Source organism: Nerophis ophidion, linkage group LG23, assembly GCF_033978795.1.
Source record: "Nerophis ophidion isolate RoL-2023_Sa linkage group LG23, RoL_Noph_v1.0, whole genome shotgun sequence".
In the NCBI taxonomy this organism is placed as follows: domain Eukaryota; kingdom Metazoa; phylum Chordata; class Actinopteri; order Syngnathiformes; family Syngnathidae; genus Nerophis; species Nerophis ophidion.
Genome location: NC_084633.1, coordinates 18,726,800 through 18,746,736, shown reverse-complemented (window position 1 = coordinate 18,746,736; position 19,937 = coordinate 18,726,800). Strand labels below are relative to the sequence as shown.

Genomic DNA, 19,937 nt, shown 5'->3' with positions numbered 1-19,937 from the left:
ACCCCTGTGGTAAATTTTAAATGTGCTCTATAGATAAAGTTGACTTGATTTGATTTAAACTATGGACAAGAAATAAACATCAGTGGAGCATGAACAATGTCATCAAGGACTATGGCATGGGCAGAGCAAAAACAGAGTAATGTCGTCAGGCTGACTACCTGGCAGCTACAGGCTTAATAGTCTCTTCCTGATTAAAGCCAGGTGCGTGTGTCTGAACCCCAGCAGCAGGTGAAAATCATATGCCTCCATGGCAACCAAAACAAGCAAGAGTGCACCAAAAAGCAGGAACTAATAGTTCAAAACCGAAAATAACAAAAAACAAGATCCAGACCGTAGAACATGACATAGATAGAACATGTTAAAAGAGAAAGTAAGCAAATATTAGAGTAGATTAATAATTATTTTTACAGGTTCAATTAATAATGTTGACAAAATAATAGGTCGATAAATGACAGAATGTGTTACTGCATATGTCAGCAGACTGAATTAGGAGCCTTGGTTTGTTTACTTACTAATAAAAGACAAGTTGGCTGGTATGTTCACTATTTTATTTAAGGACAAACTTGAAATAATAAACATATGTTTAATGTACCCTAAGATTTTTTATTAAAATAAAGCCAATAATGCAATTTTTTGTGGAATGATGTCATCCCCACCCGGAAGAATCGTCAAGGGAACCGTTTGAAAAAATGGCAAGTAACTTAAAGGAATTGATACTCTGAACAAGAACCGGTTTTCGACTCCCATCCTTAGCTACACTATATTGCCAAAAGTATTTGACCCCCTGCTTTGACTCACATATGAACTTGAAGTGCCATCCCATTCCTAACCCATAGGGTTCAATATGACGTCGGTCTACCTTTTATTACAGCTTCAACTCCTCTGGGAAGGCTGTCCACAAGGTTGCGGAGTGTGTTTTTATCGGAATTTTCCACCATTTTTCCAAAAGCACATTGGTGATGTCGCCGTTCGAATTCATCCCAAAGGTGTTCTATCGGGTTCAGGTCAGGACTCTGTGCAGGCCAGTCAAATTCATCCACACCATAGGACGGTATAGCTCGGTTGGTAGACTGGCCGTGCCAGCAACTTGAGGGTGGCGAAGTTGGTAGAGTCACGTCCGTTGTGTCCTTGGGCAAGACACTTCACCCTTGCTCCTGATGGGGGGGGTTTTTTTTTTAATTTATTTAAATTTTTTATTTTGTTTTTTGTTTTTTCCATAAAGAAATGCTATCATGTGTGCTTATGGACTGTATCCCTGCAGACTGTATTGATCTATATTGATGTATAATGTATATATTGTGTTTTTTATGTTGATTTAATAATATTTTTATTTTATTTTTATTTTTTTCTTGTGCGGCCCGGTACCAATTGTGGCCCGGTGGTTGGGGACCACTGCACTAGTGCACAGTTATGTTGGAAGAGGAAGGGGCCCGCTCCAAAATGTTCCCACAAGATTGGGAGCATGGAATAGTCCAAAATATTTTGGTATCTTGGAGCATTCAAAGTTCTTTTCACTGGAACTAAAGGACCAAGCCCAACTCCTGAAAAACAAACCCACACCATAATTCCTCCTTCACCAAACTGCACACCGGCTGACCCCTCTCTGTCAGTTTACGTGGCCTACCACTTGGTGGCTGAGTTGCTGTTGTTCCCAAACTCTTCCATAATAAAGCCGACAGTTGACTTTAGAGCAGGGGTCACCAAGCCGGTGCCCGCGGGCACCAGGTAGCCCGTAAGGACCAGATGAGTCGCCCGCTGGCCTGTTCTAAAAATGGTTCAAAAAGCAGCACTTACCAGTGAGCTGCCTCTATTTTTTTAATTCTATTTATTTATTAGCCAGCTGGTCTCGCTTTGCTCGACATTTTTAATTCTAAGAGAGACAAAAGTCAAATAGAATTTGAAAATCCAAGAAAATATTTTAAAGACTTGGTCCTCACTTTTTAAAATAAATTAATACATTTTTTACTTTGCTTCTTATAACTTTCAGAGAGACAATTTTAGAGAAAAAATACAACCTTAAAAATGATTTTAGGATTTTTAAACACGTATACCTTTTTACCTTTTAAATTCCTTCCTCTTCTTTCCTGAGAATTTAAATACATTTTCAAGTATTTTATTTATTTATTGTAAAGCATAATAAATACATTTTAATTTAATTCTTCATTCTAGCTTCTGTTTTTTCGACGAAGAATATTTGTGAAATATTTCTTCAAACTTATTATGATTAAAATTTAAAAAAAATATTCTGGCAAATCTAGAAAATCTGTAGAATCAAATGTAATTCTTATTTCAAAGTCTTTTGAATTCCTTTTAAAATTTTTGTTCTGGAAAATCTAGAAGAAATAATGATTTGTCTTTTTTTAGAAATATAGCTTGGTCCAATTTGTTATATATTCTAACAAAGTGCAGATTGGATTTTAACCTATTTAAAACATGTCATCAAAATTCTAAAATTAATCTTAATCAGGAAAAATTACTAATGATGTTCCATAAATTATTATTTTTTTTTTTTTCAAAAAGATTCGAATGAGTTAGTTTTTCTCCATTTTTTTTCGGTTGAATTTTGAATTTTAAAGGGTCAAAATTGAAGATAAACTATGTGGGGCGGCATATCTCGGTTGGTAGAGTGGCCGTGCCAGCAACTTGAGGGTTGCAGGTTCGATTCCCGCTTCCGCCATCCTAGTCACTGCCGTTGTGTCCTTGGGCAAGACACTTTACCCACCTGCTCCCAGTGCCACCCACACTGCTTTAAATGTAACTTAGATATTGGGTGTCACTATGTAAAGCGCTTTGAGTCACTTGAGAAAAGCACTATATAAATATAATTCATTTCACTTCACTTTCAAAATTATCAAAATCTTTTGAAGTTCTTTTAAAATTTTTGTTCTGGAAAATCTAGAAGAAATAATGATTTGTCTTTGTTAGAAATATAGCTTGGTCCAATTTGTTATATATTCTAAAAGTGCAGATTGGATTTTAACCTATTTAAAACATGTCATCAAAATTCTAAAATGAATCTTAATCCGGAAAAATTACTAAATTATCTTTTTAATTTTTTCAAAAAGATTCGAATTAGCTAGTTTTTCCCTTCATTTTTTACGGTAGAATTTTGAATTTTAAAGAGTCGAAATTGAAGATAAACTATGTTTCAAAATTTAATTTTCTTTTTTTTTGTGTTTTCTCCTCTTTTAAACCGTTCAATTAAGTGTTTTTTTCGTCATTTATTCTCTACAAAAATCCATTCGTAAAAGGAAAAAAAATGTACGACGGAATGACAGACAAAAATTTAAAAAAAATGTTATACCGGTATATAGATTTATTTATTAAAGGTAAATTGAGCAAATTGGCTATTTCTGGCAATTTATTTGAGTATGTATCAAACTGGTAGCCCTTTGCATTAATCAGTACCCAAGAAGTAGCTCTTGCTTTCAAAAAGGTTGGTGACCCCTGCTTATTAGTATTTAGGAGCGAGGAAATTTCACGACTGGATTTGTTGCACAGGTGGCATCCTATGACAGTTCCATTCTGGAAATCACTGAAAGCGGCCCACTCTTTGTAGAAACAGTCTCCATGCCCAAGTGCTTGATTTTATACACCTGTGGTCAGGCCAAGTGATTAAGACACCTGATTCTGATCATTTGGATGGATGGCCAAATACTTTTGGCAATATAGTGTATTTAATTTCTGGCTAAATCAAGGCTGGCTTGCTTTCTCACATGTATTCATCCAACGCTCACAGGTCACCCATAGCAACAGGCTTGTTGTAGTTTTGACAGGTTAATAGGCTTCATTTGTGTATGACGGAGATTGGCTTTCGCTGACAAAATAGCAATTTCACACGCCTCCACTTTCTCCCTCGCCCACTTGTCAGGAATTACGCTGCCCACCTTCCAAAGGTGTCTCGTTTTTAAAAAGCGTGGAGAATTGAATAACAATACTTGAAAGTTAATTGCGACACCGGCGTACAATTACTGTGTAAACCCGGGGTGCCCACACTTTTTCTGCAGGCGAGCTACTTTTCAATTGACCAACTCGAGGGGATCTACCTCATTTATATATATCATTTATATTTATTTATTTATGAAAGAGACATTTTTGTAAACAAGTTCAATGTGTTTAATGATAATACAAGCATGTGTAACACATATAGATGTCTTTCTTTCACAAAGACAAGAATATAAGTTGGTGTATTACCTGATTCTGATGACTTGCATTGATTGGAATCAGACAGTAATGATGATAACGCCCACATTTTCAAATGGAGGAGGAAAAAAAGTTGTCCTTTCTGTACAATACCACATGAAAGTGGTTGGTTTTTGGCATCTAATTCATCCAGCTTCCATACACTTTACAAGAAAAACATTGGCGGCAAATTCCGTAGCTTGCTTGATTGACATTCACGGCACCCGAGGGTCTTGTGAGATGACGCTGGCTGCTGCCAGTTCATTATTATGAAAAAATGACAGAGAGAAACACTTTTTATTTCAACAGACTTTCGCGCCGTCCCTTCCGTCAAAACTCTAAAGGCCGACTGCACATTTCCTATCTTCACAATAAAAGCCCTGCTTCATGCTGCCTGCGCTAACAAAATAAGAGTCTCGGAAAGCTGGCGTGCACAAGTGATGTGCACGCCAGCTTTCTGAGGGATCGCTTGTGCACGCCAGTTTTCCGAGACTCTGTATTTAGTTAGCGCAGGCAGCATGAAGCAGGGCTTTTATTGTGAAGATAGGAAATGTGCAGTCGGCCTTTAGAGTTTTGACGGAAGGTACGGCGCGAAAGTCTGTTGAAATAAAAAGTGTTTCTGGCCTTCCTCTCGGTCATATTTTCATAATAATGATCTTGCAGCAACCAGCGTCATCTCACAAGACCCTCCGGTACCGTGAATGTCATTTAAGTGACGTCTTGGTGAAGATTGATGATCACTCATTTTTAGGTCTATTTTTTTTAAAAGCCTGGCTGGAGATGGACTGACACACCCCCCGCGGTCGACTGGTAGCTCGCGATCGACGTAATGGGCACCCCTGGGCTAAACAGACATGTTGCTTTTTGCTATGCATACAGTGGCGGTCAAAAGTTGACATACACTTGTAAAGAACATAATGTCATGGCTGTCAGGAGTTTCCAATCATTTCTACAACTTTTTATTTTGTTGTTATATAGCAGGGGTAGGGAACCTATGGCTCTAGAGCCAGATGTGGTTCTTTTGATGACTGCATCTGGCTCTCAGATAAATCTGAGCTGACATTGCTTAACACGATAAGTAATGAATAAATCCACTTGTAATCATAGTGTTAAAAATAATGTTCAAAATATAAAACATTCTCATGCTTTTTCAATCCATCCATCCGTTTCTACCGCACCTGTTCAAGAAGTTGCGTTAATGGTAAGAAGTTATTTATTTATTATTGGTTAGTGTGGGGCTTGCCCTCCTGGGGGTTCTTCAGACCACCAAGCACCGACATGAGAACCTGTTTCAGGGTTACAATATTATTTTATTTTTCAATAAGTCTCTCAGTTGCTTTCCAGCAATTGTCTTTTTATCTTTCGTTCTCGCTCGCACTCTGGCTCCAGCCCCTACCCCGTCTCTCCTCCTGGCTGCTGCTTATAACAGAGCGACAGGTGATTTGATAACAAGGCCCAGGTGGGCCATTTACGCACCTGTGGGTGATTTAGAGGCCGGTCCTGGCACACCCCAGTTTGCTGCAGGCCGGCAGGCCACACCCCCTCCACAGTTAGCTTCGGAATAACAATGTTATTACAAAGAATAAGAGACCTATTATACTCTACAAATGTTGGTCTTAAAAATGCATGCGTTTAGTTGTGTTCAGTGTTAAAAAAATATTATATGGCTCTTACGGAAATACATTTTAAAATATTTGGCTTTTTGGCTCTCTCAGCCAAAAAGGTTCCCGACCCCTGTTGTATGCTATAATCAGCAATATTAAAATAATAAAAGAGGCAGCTCACTGGTAAGTCAGCTGCTATTTGAGCTATTTTTAGAACAGGCCAGCAGGCTACTCATCTGGTCCTTACGGGCTACCTGGTGCCCGTGGGCACCACGTTGGTGACCCCAGTGTTAAATCACATCCTATTTTTACGTTTTCGTCCGGAGTGTCCGTGTAGCATTGGAGGAACAATCCCGCATAGATTTTTTTTATTATGTTCTGCTAATGTTTGACTTAGTTCCTGGTTGTACTTCCTTGTTTATTCTGTCACCATAGTTACTCATTAGATTCACCTGCCGCTTGCTCCTGACGCACACCTGTGTTGTTATTACTTTCGTTATTTAAGCCTGCCTTCTTCCGTCAGTCGGTCTGGGTCCATTTTTTTGCGGTAAGCAACAATCGCGTTCATGTTTCTGATTCCTGACTCTGTGCTAAGTATTAGCCGTAGCTTCCCTTGCGTTCGGCATGCTGTCCTTCTGCTTCCTGAAATCTGTGCTAAGTTTTAGCTTTAGCTTCCCGTGCATTCAGCACGTGGTTCTTTTGTTTCTGTCTGTTTAGTACTGTGTTTTATTTATTAAATCATCTTACCTTTACGTTTTCGTCCGGAGTGACACTCTTAAAACCACAGAACACTTTTCCACTTACATCAGTCCATCTTAGATGATCTCGGGCCCAGAGAAGCCGGCGGCGTTTCTGGATGTTGTTGATAAATGGCTTTCGCGTTGCATAGTAGAGCTTTAACTTGCACTTACAGATGTAGCGACAAACTGTATTTAGCGACAGTGGTTTTCTGAAGTGTTCCTGAGCCCATGTGGTGATATCCTTTAGAGATTGATGTCAGTTTTTGTTACAGTGCCACCTGAGGGATGGAAGGTCACGGTCATTCAAAGTTAGTTTCCTTATGTGGAGTGATTTCTCCTCAGCCTTCCCGGTAAGGTTTATTCAGGTGTACTGGAGAAGAGGCTATGCCGTATAGTCGAACCTCGGATTCAGGAGGAACAGTGTGGTTTTCGTCCTGGTTCTGGAACTGTGGACCTTCTCTATACTCTCGGCAGGGTTCTTGAGGGTGCATGGGAGTTTGCCCAACCAGTCTACATGTGCTTTGTGGACTTGGAGAAGGCATTGGACCGTGTCCCTCGGGAAGTCCTGTGGGGAGTGCTCAGAGAGTATGGGGTATCGGACTGTCTTATTGTGGCGGTCCGCTCCCTGTATGATCAGTGCCAGAACTTGGTCTGCATTGCCGGCAGTAAGTCGGACACATTTCCAGTGAGGGTTGGACTCCGCCAAGGCTGTCCTTTGTCACCCATTCTGTTCATAACTTTTATGGACAGAATTTCTAGGCGCAGTCAAGGCGTTGAGGGGTTCCGGTTTGGTGACCGCAGGATTAGGTCTCTGCTTTTTGCAGATGATGTGGTCCTGATGGCTTCATCTGACCGGGATCTTCAGCTCTCACTGGATCGGTTCGCAGCCGAGTGTGAAGCGACCGGAATGAGAATCAGCACCTCCAAGTCCGAGTCCATGGTTCTCGCCCGGAAAAGGGTGGAATGCCATCTCCGGGTTGGGGAGGAGACCCTGCCCCAAGTGGAGGAGTTCAAGTACCTAGGAGTCTTGTTCACGAGTGGGGGAAGAGTGGATCGTGAGATCGACAGGCGGATCGGTGCGGCGTCTTCAGTAATGCGGACGTTGTACCGATCCGTTGTGGTGAAGAAGGAGCTGAGCCGGAAGTCAAAGCTCTCAATTTACCGGTCGATCTACGTTCCCATCCTCACCTATGGTCATGAGCTTTGGGTCATGACCGAAAGGATAAGATCACGGGTACAAGCGGCCCAAATGAGTTTCCAGGTCTCTCCCTTAGAGATAGGGTGAGAAACTCTGCCATCCGGGAGGAACTCAAAGTAAAGCCGCTGCTCCTCCACATGGAGAGGAGCCAGATGAGGTGGTTCGGGCATCTGGTCAGGATGCCACCCGAACGCCTCCCTAGGGAGGTGTTTAGGGCACGTCCAACCGGTAGGAGGCCACGGGGAAGACCCAGGACACGTTGGGAAGACTATGTCTCCCGGCTGGCCTGGGAACGCCTCGGGATCCCCCGGGAAGAGCTAGACGAAGTGGCTGGGGAGAGGGAAGTCTGGGTTTCCCTGCTTAGGTTGTTGCCCCCGCGACCCGACCTCGGATAAGCGGAAGAAGATGGATGGATGGATTTTTCCATATTCTCTGAACCTTTTGATGATATTACGGACCGTAAATTCCTTGCAATAGTTCGTTGAGAAATGTTGTTCTAAAACTGTTCGACAATTTGCTTACAAAGTGGTGACACTCGCCCAGTCCTTGTTTGTGAATTACTTAGCATTTCATGGAAGCTGCTTTTATACCCAATCATGGCACCCACCTGTTCCCAATTAGCCTGCACACCTGTGGGATGTCCCAAATAAGTGTTTGATGAACATTCCTCAACTTTATCAGTATTTATTTCCTCCTTTCCCAACTTCCCCAAAATATATATATATATATTTATCAGTTTGAACATCAAATATGTTGTTTTTGTAGCATATTCAACTGAATATGGGTTGAAAAAGATTTGCAAATCATTGTATTCCGTTTATATTTACATCTAACACAATTTCCCAACTCATATGGAAACGGGGTTCGTAGAACAAATGCATGACAGAGTGAGACAATGAGTGTGCATTGCACACAAAGACCGAGGCCCGTCTGTACAATGGCGGGATGCACTTTGGACGCCCGTCCTGTAAATGTCGTCTGCCGTTGCAGATAACACCTCGTCTGCGTCCTGCCCCCTTTTTTATCCATCCTTTCACTAGATCGACCCTTCTGTCCAAAAACTCACCTGCGAGAACGAGATTAGAAGGTTAAAAAGAAACAACAACAAAAAAAACACTTGAGTGTTTAGGTGATGGCTTTTCACACCACATGGCCAGCAAGATAAGACAAGGTGAAGATCAGTCCTCCCCTCAGCGTCTGCTTTTTCTTGTGATCGGCCAAGCACTTGGGAGGATTTCCCGTGTGACGCACCTGCGGATGCATGTTTGTGTTTGTGTGTCCTCAGTGCATGGAGACGCTAACCAACCGCCAAATGGACATGCAGCTGTTCATCGCCGACGGCTGCAAAGAGGCCCTGCTGGAGGAGAAGAGACGCTTCTGCTTCCTGGTGGACAAACACTGCATGTTTTCCTATCAGATCGCATCGTTTCATGACAAGGTTACACAACAAACCCGCTGCCATTTCCAAATGTTGCAATGGGGCTGCGATCACTTGACTGAACACGCTCGGCTGTCTTGTTCGTGAACATCAAACGGCTCAAACTCATTGCCTTTGAAAGACTTGATGCTTGTGGTGGACATGATCACTTATAGTCGTGGTCAAATGTTTACATACACTTGTAAAGAACATGATGTCATGGCTGTCTTGAGTTTACAATCATTTCTACAATTTTTTTGTGATAGACTGATTGGAGTACACACTTGTTGGTCGCAAAAAAAAACATTCATGAAGTTTGGTTCTTTTATGAATTTATTATGGGTCAAAGTATACATACAGCAATGTTAATATTTGGCAAGTTTCACTGCAATAAGGCGCTTTTGGTAACCATCCACAAGCTTCTGCTCGAATTTTTGACCACTCTTCTTGACAAAAATTGGTGCAGTTCAGCTAAAATGTGTTGGTTTTCTGACATGGACTTGTTTCTTCAGCATTGTCCACATGTTTAAAGGCCTACTGAAATGAGATTTTCTTATTTAAACGAGGATAGCGGGTCCATTCGGCATAGTGGGGCAGCATAGCTCGGTTGTGCCAGGGTTGCAGGTTCGATCCCCGCTTGTGCCATCATAGTCACTGCCGTTGTGTCCTTGGGCAAGACACTTTACCCACCTGCTCCCAGTGCCACCCACACTGGTTTAAATGTGACTTAGATATTGGGTGTCACTATGTAAAGCGCTTTGAGTCACTTGAGAAAAAGCGCTATATAAATATAATTCACTTCACAATTCACTTCATTCTTTGTGTCATACTTGATCATTTCGCGATATTGCCATATTTTTGCTGAAAGGATTTAGTAGAGAAAATCCACGATAAAGTACGCAACTTTTGGTCGCTAATAAAAAAGCCTAGCAGACGATGTGCGCGTGACATCACGGGTTGTGGAGCTCCTCACATCTGAACATTGTTTATAATGTGAGCCTCCAGCAGCAAGAGCTAGTCGGAACAAGAAAGCGACAATCTCCCCATTAATTTGAGCGAGGATGAAATATTCGTGGATGAGGAAATTTAGAGTGAAGGACTAGAAAAAAATAAGACGATCGCATTGGGATTTTTGTTAGAATACTAAATAAAAATGTACCTTCATTCATCCTTTGCGTTGGAAAATCAAAATATCCCACAGTCCAAGTCCTGACAGTAAGCAAATATGAACATTGCTGTATGTATACTTTTGACCCAGCAGATTTGCTCACATTTTCAGTAGAGCCATAATTTTTGTGACCAACAAGTATGTGCTCCAATCACTCTATCACAAAAAATAAGAGTTGTAGAAATGACTGGAAACTCAAGACAGCCATGACATTATGTTCTTTACAAGTGTATGTAAACTTTTGACCACGGCTGTATGTGAGTTTGTGACGCCCAGAATAATAAATGTTTCTACTCATCTTGTTTTCCCGGACAGGCAAGAGACACATTGATGGCAAGGCTGAACAGCTGGCAGGACCAGTGTAACGACGCCACTGACATGCCTGATAGCATCCTGACCATGATCGAGGGACTGCGCACGCCCGTCTCCTTAACGCCGCTACCCTCTCCCAGCCCCTCGCGGCACAGTGTGGTATGAAGGGGTGGGGGGGGAGAACAAATATACCCAGAACACCATTGGCTTGCTTGTGCTTCCATTAGTGGTTTATCAGAACACATGTGGTTAAACCAGGGGTCACCAACGTGGGCACCAGGTAGCCCGTAAGGACCAGATGAGTCGCCCGCTGGCCTGTTCTAAAAATAGCTCAAATAGCAGCACTTACCAGTGAGCTGCCTCAATTTTTTTAATTGTATTTATTTACTAGCAAGCTGGTCTCGCTCTGTGCTACATTTTTAATTATATTCTATTCTAATTAAAAATGATTTGGGGATTTTTAAACACATACATCTTTTTACCTTTTAAATTCCTTCCTCTTCTTTCCTGGGAATTTTAATCAATTTTCAATTATTTTTGTATTTATTGTAAAGAATAATAAATACATTTTTATTTAATTCTTCATTTTAGCTTCTGTTTTTTCGACGAAAACTATTTGTGAAATTCAAATTTATGATTGGTATCTCGGAGCATTCAAAGTTCTTTTCACTGGAACTAAAGGGCCAAGCCCAACTCCTGAAAAACAAACCCACACCATAATTCCTCCTCCACCAAACTGCACACCGGCTGACCCCTCTCTGTCAGTTTACGTGGCCTACCACTTGGTGGCTGAGTTGCTGTTGTTCCCAAACTCTTCCATAATAAAGCCGACAGTTGACTTTAGAACAGGGGTCACCAAGGCGGTGCCCGCGGGCACCAGGTCGCCCGTAAGGACCAGATGAGTCGCCCGCTGGCCTGTTCTAAAAATAGCTCAAATAGCAGCACTTACCAGTGAGCTGCCTCAATTTTTTTAATTTTATTTATTTACTAGCAAGCTGGTCTCGCTTTGCTCGACATTTTTAATTCTAAAAGAGACAAAACTCAAATAAAATTTCAAAGTCCAAGAAATTATTTTAAAGACTTGGTCTTCACTTGTTTGAATAAATTATTTTATTTTTTCACTTTGCTTCTTATAACTTTCAGAAAGACAATTTTAGAGAAAAAATACAACCTTAAAAATGATTTTAGGATTTTTGAACCTTTTTACCTTTTAAACTCCTTCCTCTTCTTTCCTGACAATTTAAATCAATGTTCGAGTATTTTTTGTTTTATTGTAAAGAATAATAAATACATTTTAATTTAATTTTCATTCTAGCTTCTGTTTTTCGACGAATAATATTTGTGAAATAATTCTTCAAACTTATTACGATTAAAATTCAAAAAAATTATTCCGGCAAATCTAAAAAATCTGTAGAATCAAATTTAAATCTTATTTCAAAGTCTTTTGAAGTTCTTTTAAAATTTTTGTTCTGGAAAATCTAGAAGAAATAATGATTTGTCTTTGTTAGAAATATAGCTTGGTCCAATTTGTTATATATTCTAACAAAGTGCAGATTGGATTTTAACCTATTTAAAACATGTCATCAAAATTCTAAAATGAATCTTAATCCGGAAAAATTACTAAATTATCTTTTTAATTTTTTCAAAAAGATTCGAATTAGCTAGTTTTTCCCTTCATTTTTTACGGTAGAATTTTGAATTTTAAAGAGTCGACATTGAAGATAAACTATGTTTCAAAATTTAATTTTCTTCTTTTTTGTGTTTTCTCCTCTTTTAAACCGTTCAATTAAGTGTTTTTTTCATCATTTATTCTCTACAAAAAACCTTCCGTAAAGGAAAAAAAATGTACAGAATGAATGAATGACTGCGCTAACTAAATACAGAGTCTCGGAAAACTGGCGTGCACAAGCGATCCCTCAGAAAGCTGGCGTGCACAAGCGATCCCTCAGAAAGCTGGCGTGCACATCACTTGTGCACGCCAGCTTTCCGAGACTCTTATTTTGTTAGCGCAGGCAGCATGAAGCAGGGCTTTTATTGTGAAGATAGGAAATGTGCAGTCGGCCTTTAGAGTTTTGACGGAAGGGACGGCGCGAAAGTCTGTTGAAATAAAAAGTGTTTCTCGCCTTCCTCTCGGTCATTTTTTCATAATAATGAACTGGCAGCAGCCAGCGTCATCTCACAAGACCCTCGGGTGCCGTGAATGTCAATCAAGCAAGCTACGGAATTTGCCGCCAATGTTTTTCTTGTAAAGTGTATGGAAGCTGGATGAATTAGATGCCAAAAACCAACCACTTTCATGTGGTATTGTACAGAAAGGACAACTTTTTTTCTCCTCCATTTGAAAATGTGGGCGTTATCATCATTACTGTCTGATTCCAATCAATGCAAGTCATCAGAATCAGGTAATACACCAACTTATATTCTTGTCTTTGTGAAAGAAAGACATCTATATGTGTTACACATGCTTGTATTATCATTAAACACATTTAACTTGTTTACAAAAATGTCTCTTTCATAAATAAATAAATATAAATGATATATATATAAATGAGGTAGATCCCCTCGAGTTGGTCAATTGAAAAGTAGCTCGCCTGCAGAAAAAGTGTGGGCACCCCTGTTCTAACGCTACAAGGCCGTCACTACTACTTTGTTTGTCTTTGAGGTAAATACTCACACAGCTAATGTTAGCACGCAAATGTGTGTGTGTGTGTGTGTGTGTGTGTGTGTCACAGAGCTCGGCTCCACCTGCTCCTTCTCAGAAGGCTCACATCAGCCCTCTTGTGAACATGTTTAACCCCGAGAACAAAACCACCAGTGTAACCACAACCAGCCACAACAACACAGGTAGTGTATCTGCATTTTTGTGTAAAAAAAAAAAAAATAAAGTTTCATTCATTGATTACTTGACTTGACCTTGCTTGACCCTGCTGCGACAGACCAGGACAACAACGGAGACAGCAACATGGCCAGGTCGGTGTCTGTGGCCACGGGCCTCAACAAGGTGGTGAAGAGGCAGCGGGTGCGCACCATCTTCCCTCACACGGCCGGCGGCAACAACACCTTGCTCAACTTTGACGAGGGGGACGTCATCATCCTGCTCATACCGGAGGAGAAAGACGGCTGGATGTACGGCGAAATGGAGAAGAATGGAAAGTGAGTGCTTGTTCGTAAAGCGTAGGCGCTGATCTACATTTCTGCCAGTGGGTGCTCGGTATCCCGATACCAATAATATGGTACCGGTACCAAAAAGTATTTCTGTACTTTTCGGTACTTTTCTAAATATAGGCGACCACCAAGAAAAATATGTTTCTTATTGCAATGTAGTCCTTAAAGGGGAACATTATCACCAAACCTATGCAAGCGTCAATATATATCTTGATGGTGCAGAAAAAAGACAATGTATTTTTTTTAACCGATTTCCGAACTCTAAATGGGTGAATTTTGGCAAATTAAACGCCTTTCTGTTTATCGGTCTTTTAGCGATGACGTCAGAACTTCACGTCGCCGAGGTAACACACCCGCCATATTCATTCTCACATTACAAACACCGGGTCTCAGCTCTGTTTTTTTCCGTTTTTTCGACTATTTTTTGGAACCTTGGAGACATCATGCCTCGACGGTGTGTTGTCGGAGGTGTAACAACACTAACAGGGAGGGATTCAAGTTGCACCACTGGCAAGAAATCTGCCACCAGACCCCCATTGAATGTACCAGAGTGTCTTCACATTTGACCGGCGATGCTAAGACAGACATGGCACAGAGATGTATGGATAACCTGCAGATGCATTTGCAACCATTAAGTAACGATTAAGTAACAACACTAACAGGGAGGGATTCAAGTTGCACCACTGGCAAGAAATCTGCCGCCAGACCCCCATTGAATGTACCAAAGTGTCTTCACATTTGACCGGCGATGCTAAGACAGACATGGCACAGAGATGTATGGATAACCTGCAGATGCATTTGCAACCATTAAGTAACGATTAAGTAACAACACTAACAGGGAGGGATTCAAGTTGCACCACTGGCAAGAAATCTGCCACCAGACCCCCATTGAATGTACCAAAGTGTCTTCACATTTGACCGGCGATGCTAAGACAGACATGGCACAGAGATGTATGGATAACCTGCAGATGCATTTGCAACCATTAAGTAACGATTAAGTAACAACACTAACAGGGAGGGATTCAAGTTGCATCACTGGCAAGAAATCTGCCGCCAGACCCCCATTGAATGTAACAGAGTGTCTTCACATTTGACCGGCGATGCTAAGACAGACATGGCACAGACATGTATGGATAACCTGCAGATGCATTTGCAACCATTAAGTAACGATTAAGTAACAACACTAACAGGGAGGGATTCAAGTTGCACCACTGGCAAGAAATCTGCCGCCAGACCCCCATTGAATGTACCAGAGTGTCTTCACATTTGACCGGCGATGCTAAGACAGACATGGCACAGAGATGTATGGATAACCTGCAGATGCATTTGCAACGATTAAGTAACAACACTAACAGGGAGGGATTCAAGTTGCACCACTGGCAAGAAATCTGCCGCCAGACCCCCATTGAATGTACCAAAGTGTCTTCACATTTGACCGGCGATGCTAAGACAGACATGGCACAGAGATGTATGGATAACCTGCAGATGCATTTGCAACCATTAAGTAACGATTAAGTAACAACACTAACAGGGAGGGATTCAAGTTGCACCACTGGCAAGAAATCTGCCGCCAGACCCCCATTGAATGTACCAGAGTGTCTTCACATTTGACCGGCGATGCTAAGACAGACATGGCACAGAGATGTATGGATAACCTGCAGATGCATTTGCAACCATTAAGTAACGATTAAGTAACAACACTAACAGGGAGGGATTCAAGTTGCACCACTGGCAAGAAATCTGCCGCCATTGCCCCAACAGAACGCTAATGCCAAGTTTAACATTTTCATATTTATTGAACGTCAAGTAACATTCAAGTTGTATACATTCAAAATAACATAAAATAACATCAAGTTCAATAATAAATAAAATAACTGTGCAGCTGTGGTATAACTTGCATGAAGTTCAATAATAAATAGAATAACTATTCAGCCAGTTTTTTTTTAAAGAAATTAAGTGGCTTATTGACGTGATTGGGGTGTGTGGTCTCCAGGTGTCTCTTTAATTTGTTGGGTCTCATGCTGTCTGCTGCACGCGGTTTTAGACACAGAACACATAGAGGTCTCTCCTCTGCCCCCACCACCGTTGCCGTGAATCCAAGAGCAAGATACCCTTCATATTTTATTTTCGATTTTTTTTTTCCCTGCAGGCGCTGGCTCTGATTTGACGACCTTTGAGGTGCGAGTCACAAATTTATCCATTTTGTGTAACTGTGGTCCACACATTAGCCTGCTACCCATCCGCGTGAAAGATAGTTCCGCTTAGCCCCGCCCCCATTAGTTACTGTTGCTATGGCTGTCAAACTTTCGCTCCTACCTAGAAATTTAAAGCCTAGAGGAAAAATAAGTCATTCACATTTATTTACATAACGGATTTCACAGACAGAATCACAAAATGATTTACAGTGTGTATAGAAAATGAAAGCATTGTAAAAAACTATCGTGGGATCACACTCCTCAGCCTTCCCGGTAAGGTTTATTCAGGTGTACTGGAGAGGAGGCTTCGCCGGATAGTCGAACCTCGGATTCAGGAGGAACAGTGTGGTTTTCGTCCTGGTCGTGGAACTGTGGACCAGCTCTATACTCTGGGCAGGGTTCTTGAGGGTGCATGGGAGTTTGCCCAACCAGTCTACATGTGCTTTGTGGACTTGGAGAAGGCATTGGACCGTGTCCCTCGGGAAGTCCTGTGGGGAGTGCTCAGAGAGTATGGGGTATCGGACTGTCTTATTGTGGCGGTCCGCTCCCTGTATGATCAGTGTCAGAGCTTGGTCCGCATTGCTGGCAGTAAGTCGGACACTTTTCCAGTGAAGGTTGGACTCCGCCAAGGCTGTCCTTTGTCACCGATTCTGTTCATAACTTTTATGGACAGAATTTCTAGGCGCAGTCAAGGCGTTGAGGGGTTCCGGTTTGGTGACCACGGGATTAGGTCTCTGCTTTTTGCAGATGATGTGGTCCTGATGGCTTCATCTGGCCGGGATCTTCAGCTCTCACTGGATCGGTTCGCAGCCGAGTGTGAAGCGACCGGAATGAGAATCAGCACCTCCAAGTCCGAGTCCATGGTTCTCGCCCGGAAAAGGGTGGAGTGCCATCTCCGGGTTGGGGAGGAGACCCTGCCCCAAGTGGAGGAGTTCAAGTACCTAGGAGTCCTGTTCACGAGTGAGGGAAGAGTGGATCGTGAGATCGACAGGCGGATCGGTGCGGCGTCTTCAGTAATGCGGACGTTGTACCGATCCGTTGTGGTGAAGAAGGAGCTGAGCCGGAAGGCAAAGCTCTCAATTTACCGGTCGATCTACGTTCCCATCCTCACCTATGGTCATGAGCTTTGGGTCATGACCGAAAGGATAAGATCACGGGTACAAGCGGCCGAAATGAGTTTCCTCTGCCGGGTGGCGGGGCTCTCCCTTAGAGATAGGGTGAGAAGCTCTGCCATCCGGGAGGAGCTCAACGTAAAGCCGCTGCTCCTTCACATCGAGAGGAGCCAGATGAGGTGGTTCGGGCATCTGGTCAGGATGCCACCCGAACGCCTCCCTAGGGAGGTGTTTAGGGCACGTCCAACCGGTAGGAGGCCACGGGGAAGACCCAGGACACGTTGGGAAGACTATGTCTCCCGGCTGGCCTGGGAACGCCTCGGGATCCCCCGGGAAGAGCTAGACGAAGTGGCTGGGGATAGGGAAGTCTGGGCTTCCCTGCTTAGGCTGCTGCCCCCGCGACCCGACCTCGGATAAGCGGAAGATGATGGATGGATGGATGGATGTAAAAAAAAATAAAAAATCTAAGAAGATAATTAAAAAAAAAAAAATTAAAGTGAAATTTCCTCCCAATCCTCGCGCCCCACCTGTCATAAATGATAGTAGGTGTACTGTCACCACCTGTCACAATACGCTGTTATTTGGGGTTTTCCTGTGCGTAGTGTTTTAGTTCTTCTCTTGCGCTCCTATTTTGTTTTTGATTGTCATGACATGTACGGATGTACTTTGTGGACGCCGTCTGCTGCTCCGCACGCTGTAAGTCTTTGCTGTCGTCCAGCATTCTGTTTTTGTTTACTTTGCAGTCAGTTCAGTTTTGCCTTCGTTTTGCATACCCATCCCTAAGCTTCAATGCCTTTTCTTTGCGGCATTTGCCTTTTGTTTATTTTTGGTTTAATCATTAAATACAGTATATTGCCAAAAGTATTTGGCCACCTGCCTTTACTCACATTTGAACTTGAAGTGCCATCCCATGGAATTGTCCAAAATGTTTTGGTATACTGGAGCATTCAAAGTCCCTTTCACCGAAACTAAGGGGCCAAGCCCAACTCCTGAAAAACAACCCCACACCATAATTCCTCCTCCACCAAATGCAGTCGGAAATGTAACGTTCTCCTGGCAACCTCCATTAAAGGGATTAAAGGCCTCACCTTTTCTCCTCCAAACATATTGCTAGGTATTGTGGCCTAACAACTCCATTTTTGTTTCATCCGACCACAGAACTTTCCTCTAAAAGGTCTTATCTTTGTCCGAGGGGTTTCAGACCTATAATAAATTCATAAAAGAACCAAACTTCATGAATGTTTTTTTGTGACCAACAAGTATGTGCTCCAATCACTCTATCACGAAAAAATAAGAGTTGTATAAATGATTGGGAACTCAAGACAGCCATGACATCATACTTGCCAACCTTGAGACCTCTGATTTCGGGAAGTGGGGGGTGGGAAGGGCGTGGTTAAGAGGGGAGGAGTATTTTTACATCTACAATTCACCAAGTCAAGTATTTCATATGCATATATATATATATATATATACCAGAAATACTAGAATTTCAGTGTTCATTTATTTACACATATACACACACATAAAACTCATCTACTCATTGTTGAGTTAAGGGTTGAATTGTCCATCTTTGTTCTATTCTCTGTCACGATTATTTTAACCATATGCATGTTCAGTAGATGGCAGTATTGTCCTGTTTAAAAGTGTCACAACATTGCTATGTACGGCAGACAAACTGTTTCATGGTAGACGAAAACGTGACTGTGAAGTGAATTATATTGATATAGCGCTTTTCTCTAGTGACTCAAATCGCTTTACATAGTGAAACCCAATATCTAAGTTACATTTAAACCAGTGTGGGTGGCACTGGGAGCAGGTGGGTAAAGTGCCTTGCCCAAGGACACAACGGCAGTGACTAGGATGGCACAAGCGGGAATCGAACCTGCAACCCTCAAGTTGCTGACACGGCCAATCTACCAACCGAGCTGTGCCGCCCCATATGGAGCAAAGACGGCGTCCACAACGTACAACCGAACATGACATGACAATCAACGATGTCCCCACAAAGAAGGATAAAAACAACAGAAATATTCTTCATGTATAACTCAAATATCGTTCAAAGGAAGACATAAAACTGCCACAGGAAAACACCAACAAAACAGGAAAAGCCACCAAAATAGGAGCGCAAGACCAGAACTAAAGGACTACACACAGGAAAACAGCAAAATAAGTCAGGGTGTGATGTGACAGGTGGTGACAGTACACCTACTTTGAGACAAGAGCTATAGTCATGCATGCTTGGTTAACGGCAGTGACTAGAATGACGGAAGCGGGAATCGAACCTGCAACACTCAAGTTGCTGGCACGGCCACTCTACCAACCGAGCTATGCCGCCTGCTGTTGTTGTGTGTTGTTACCGCGCTGGGAGGACGTTAATGAAACTGCCTAACAATAAACCCACATAAGAAACCAAGAACTCGCCCTCGATCATTCTACAGTTCTAACGTCATCGGGCAGACACTCTGTTTATATTGTGGAAAAGCGGACGTAAAAACAGGCTGTCCTCACTCAGGTGCGCATGGAGCTGGAGGGGGCGTGGCCTCCAGCTGCGCCTGAATTTCGGGAGAAAATTTGTCCCCGGGAGGTTTTCGGGAGCGGCGCTGAATTTTCGGATAATCCGGGAGGGTTGGCAAGTATGCGTGACATTATGTTCCTTACAAGTGTGTCAACTTTTGACCGCGACTGTATCAGTACACTGATCCACAGTATCCAAGACAGATGTCAAACCGAGTAAAACCAAAACTGTGTAGCGACCAGAGTCAGCGGCCATCATCACGTCACTGGAAACTTTCAAAAGTGTAGTTTAGGTGGAGTGAAATGACCTAAAGCCAGATTGGTATTTAT

General features: G+C 42.3%; 1 protein-coding gene across 5 annotated transcripts in view; it reads left to right on the top strand.

Annotated features, from left to right (window-relative positions):
- LOC133541618 (brain-specific angiogenesis inhibitor 1-associated protein 2-like protein 1) overlaps positions 1–19,937 on the top strand; it is a 169,582-nt gene that overhangs the window by 111,271 nt on the left and 38,374 nt on the right. For 4 of the 5 annotated variants that reach the window (XM_061885114.1, XM_061885113.1, XM_061885117.1 and 1 more), the window contains 4 exons: positions 9,010–9,162; positions 10,625–10,780; positions 13,354–13,465; positions 13,558–13,774. In XM_061885114.1, coding sequence (XP_061741098.1) covers positions 9,010–9,162; positions 10,625–10,780; positions 13,354–13,465; positions 13,558–13,774 — 638 coding nt within the window. The remainder of the gene's footprint in view (positions 1–9,009; positions 9,163–10,624; positions 10,781–13,353; positions 13,466–13,557; positions 13,775–19,937) is intronic. The other variant, XM_061885115.1, reaches the window with a different exon arrangement.